Source organism: Culex quinquefasciatus, chromosome 3 (assembly GCF_015732765.1).
Source record: "Culex quinquefasciatus strain JHB chromosome 3, VPISU_Cqui_1.0_pri_paternal, whole genome shotgun sequence".
NCBI classification, from domain to species: domain Eukaryota; kingdom Metazoa; phylum Arthropoda; class Insecta; order Diptera; family Culicidae; genus Culex; species Culex quinquefasciatus.
This window is the reverse complement of record NC_051863.1, coordinates 109,531,101-109,533,803: the sequence shown is the minus strand read 5'-3', so window position 1 is coordinate 109,533,803 and position 2,703 is coordinate 109,531,101. Positions and strand designations below refer to the sequence as shown.

Below are 2,703 nucleotides of genomic sequence, written 5' to 3'. Positions count from 1 at the left end.
TTATCCAACTCGGTGAACCTCGTTGGATAAATGTACGACTCGTGCTGAAAAATCCTCTTTGCAACTTGTTGCATAAACTACTATTTTGACCCCCTCGTAAAAAACATTCCATACAAATTTTAAAATTTTTGTATGGAGCGTAATACGGCCTTTACGCCCCACCTCCCCCTCCCCCAACTGTTTTACGCAAAAACGCTTCCAAAGTCACGTTTTTTGTGCATTTCTGCACGCACGAAAGGCGAAATAAGCGACGGCACCGGGTCGTTCTGTGAGGACTTCCAGACGTGAACTAAACTGCCAACACACCGAATGTTACGTTTTGATGGAAATATCCACAATAAAAAGCACATTTTGATAGAAATTCCTTGTACCAGAAGGTCTTTTTAAGAAATGAAATAAAAACAATGTAACAACTCCAACAACCTACCGTCCGTGGTTCTCGTTTTTAAGCAGCGTAGCGCACCCTCCCTCTCGCTATAACCCAACAAAAGCGATCACGCTGCCCTTCCTCTCTCTCTCTTTCGACCAAAACTTATAAAAAATTACAAAACTAAAAATGCAATATGTGTTATGTTTCGTTGGTGGCGTCCTCGTGTATCGAATTGAGATCGAAGTTGTTGAACTTGTACTCGTACACGTTAGAGAAGCGCTGCTTGTCGACGACGACAGCTGCGGCCGCGCCCCGTCGCTGTGCATACGGACTGTTACTGCTGGTTCCTGCGCCTGTTCCTCCTCCGTCAACTCCTCCGCTACCGCCACTACCACCGATCGTTCCGCCGTAGTTCGGGTAGGACGACGATGCGCTGCCGTACTCGTCACCGTGGTTACTTCCAAACCCGATCGAGGAGGCCAGCGTTCCGGTGCTGACGACGCTGCTCCGATTGCTCTGCGCGCTCCAGAACGTGGGCGTAAACTGGCTAAAGGATGACGCCTGCGGTGACACCGGGTTCTGTACGTGCTGCTGCTGGTGATGATGCTTTTTGAACAGTTTGTAGCTTTTGTGGTGATAGTTTTTGCTCTTCTGAAGCATCGGATCCAGCTCGCTGCAGCTCGGGCTGGCACAGCGGTTCCGCGGACTGCTGGGACACGTGTGCGGCAGCGAATTGCTGTACTGCAGCTGCTGCTGGTCGGAGATCGTGTCGTAGCTGTTCAGGTAGGAAGACGAGCCCGACGGAAGCATCATGTTGCTGCGCTCTAGCGACGACGTGCCGGAAGTGGTCGACGAGTTGATGGTAGTGGTAGAGCTCGAGGAGGACGACGAAGAATCGGCCGCAGCGCCAACCGCTGAAGGTGCTACACAGAAAAAAAAAAATCTGGTAAATTTACATCATTTATGATGTACCAAAAGTGCACGTCATTAATGATGCGAATTTACATCAAATTCATTTTAAATTTACATGCCATCCGATGTAAACGTGCCGAACAAACAGCGCATCGAAAAGTGTAAATTTCCGATGAAATCTACGTAAATTTACCCAAGTCGAAATTTTTACTCCGTTGAATCTCGAATCCGATGTAATTTTCATACGCTTTAAATGTATTTTCAAGATTTAAAAGCGCTCGAAAGTTTCATCTGATTCAGATTCAACGGAGTGTTGCAAAAGCGCTAGCGAAACAAAGCAATGTATATTGGAGCAACTTTTGAAAAGTGCCCAAAAGCGTTTTGACATCTGGGACTATTTTGTATTCTAACTCTTTTCAAAGGCTTTGATTGTTTTTGGTTTGGTTTTGGCGTCTAAATATATATATATATATATATATATATATATATATCTATATGATGCTATTACCTATTGATTCCCTGTTGAAAATATAAAATCATTCTAAAAACTTATGAAAGGATTCTTGTAGAAATACTTTCAATGAAACAAAGTTGTTGACTTCTACTTCTTAACTTAACATTTAAAAACTTGCTTGGTTTTCAATTGATACATTTCTGTTGTCATCAGACGATCTCAGATAACATCAAAACTTGAACAGAAAGCTCAGTCTGCTACTGATGGTTTCATCCAGTCAGGGTGATTAGCGGTTGTTGATCCTACAAAGAGTTCAAAAGTTATCGTTTTAAAATAAGCAAAGCAGTTCAAATTCTCAAAATGCTTATCCGACATTTTCTCGTGTTGCTCCAGACTTATGCGTAGATCAAAACTTTTTGCTCTACTTTGTAGGTCAACATAAACTATCTGGAGCAACACTTGACAGGGGCGGTACACCGTTGCTCTTACGGCCTTTCATTACACGCGTTTAAATGGGACGAGAGGCCATAAGAGCAATGCCGTACCGCCCCTCTCAGATGTTGCTCCAGATAGTTTATGTTGACCTCCAAAGTAGAGCAAAAAGTTTTGATCTACACATAAGTCTGGAGCAACACGAGAAAATGAATCTGGAATTGATCCGAAAGAAGCGCTGTACTTTCAAAGCATAGACGTTACAGGTTCCCTCAAGCAACGTCCACATTATGACGCAACGATTCCGCAACAACACTCTTCCAGATGGCTGGTTTTGCTGTCCTGTCCTGTCCTGTCCGAGACCGGTGGCCCGTTGGGAAATGATGGTAGAGCAGATTATGGCCGTTGGACAAGCAGCTAAAAAAAATAATTTGAAATCAGTTTTTTTACACATTTTTCAAAATTCCGCTTTTATTGCTGCCCTGTGGTTGAAATTGTCTTGGACAATGAAGGCCACCAGTTCCAATTTCTTCCT

At 43.7% G+C, this 2,703-nt stretch overlaps 1 protein-coding gene across 1 annotated transcript; it reads right to left on the bottom strand.

The window, feature by feature from the left end:
- Window positions 1-568: 568 nt before the first annotated feature.
- Window positions 569-1,404, bottom strand: LOC119769192 (uncharacterized protein DDB_G0271670-like). Its single transcript, XM_038261106.1, has 2 exons — window positions 1,398-1,404; window positions 569-1,293 (listed from the first exon to the last, which is right to left on the bottom strand). Exons 1-2 carry the CDS (start codon window positions 1,402-1,404, stop codon window positions 569-571), a joined length of 732 nt encoding a protein of 243 aa, XP_038117034.1.
- Between the last annotated feature and the right edge of the window lie 1,299 nt (window positions 1,405-2,703).